At 41.5% G+C, this 1,064-nt stretch overlaps 1 protein-coding gene and 1 long non-coding RNA gene across 2 annotated transcripts in view; one reads left to right on the forward strand and one right to left on the reverse strand.

Moving 5' to 3' along the window:
* The window catches only part of LOC112487974 (uncharacterized), a 44,577-nt gene that overhangs the window by 35,963 nt on the left and 7,550 nt on the right, over nucleotides 1–1,064 (reverse strand). The window lies entirely within an intron of this gene.
* The window catches only part of LOC103388706 (soluble guanylate cyclase 88E-like), a 15,468-nt gene that overhangs the window by 7,207 nt on the left and 7,197 nt on the right, over nucleotides 1–1,064 (forward strand). Inside the window, exons 9-10 of the mRNA XM_025061813.1 lie at nucleotides 72–201; nucleotides 604–750. Coding sequence (XP_024917581.1) covers nucleotides 72–201; nucleotides 604–750 — 277 coding nt within the window. The remainder of the gene's footprint in view (nucleotides 1–71; nucleotides 202–603; nucleotides 751–1,064) is intronic.

A 1,064-nucleotide genomic window follows, 5' to 3' on the forward strand; every position in this document is an offset into this window, starting at 1 on the left:
TGAATAGGAATTCACATTTGTTTCTTTTATCTTACAGCACAGTCGTTGACTTTCTCTCTTTGTCCCCGTAGCATCGAGACAGTGGAGGACATGATTAAAATGGGTGTATACGTGAACGATCTGAATCTGCACGACTCCAGCAGAGAGCTGATTTTGGCCGGGACACAGCAGTCGGCTGAGCTGCAGCTGGCTCTCGATCAGGTGAAAGGAACCAAAAAAAAAAGAGACCATAAGTGTCCAGAAAGAGAATGTCTCACGAACAGAAAATGGCTAACACTGAACAAAAAACACTTGAAGATTTAGTTGTTAAAATCTAAGAGCGTACTTTTTTTGTATTGTGTATCCGGTCATTATTTTAACCTTCTACAATAGGTGCACTGCATGTTTGAATTTTGAAAAGCAGTGCACCAGGTGAAGCCTGGTAAAATGAAAAAGAAAAAAAAACAGCTCTGCTCCCCTGTAGATTTTAACCAGTAAATCTAATTAAGTCGTGTAGAAAAGATGTGGATTAAGGGATTGAAAAAGCAAATATTATGGCTTTTGCTCTTATGGAGGTAAGACTGTAACTGCAGCCCCATCCCTGTCCTGTTTCCACTCCTGTAGGAGCAACAAAAATATGCTCAGCTGCAGGAAATCATCAAAAAGCTGGACGAGGAGAAGAAGAGAGGAGACTCTCTGCTGTACGCCATGATCCCTAAAGCTGTGGCCGACCGCCTCAGGAAGGGGATCACGGCACTGGAGACCTGCCAGGTATCAGCCAGTGGGATTTTTTTTTTTTTCACAGGGACGGAGAGGTTCTCTCAAACCACACGCTGTTACAGCATCAGGGTCTTTGAAATTATTCAGCATTTTTTTTTTCCAAGGCTCTGAAGTTATGCTAAAATGAGGCAGGCAATTCACTTAGGGGAGGAACATGTTCTGAATCTGAAGTAGATTGGTCTACAGGTCACCAGTATTTTCATAACCTAAAATACAAAAACTATCTTCATGGGGAAGCAGTTTTAATAAAGCAAAGAATATCACGACCAACTGCTTCTCTTGAATAGATTAACATAAACGCATCA

Source organism: Cynoglossus semilaevis, chromosome 13 (genome assembly GCF_000523025.1).
Source record: "Cynoglossus semilaevis isolate Cse_v1.0 chromosome 13, Cse_v1.0, whole genome shotgun sequence".
NCBI classification, from domain to species: domain Eukaryota; kingdom Metazoa; phylum Chordata; class Actinopteri; order Pleuronectiformes; family Cynoglossidae; genus Cynoglossus; species Cynoglossus semilaevis.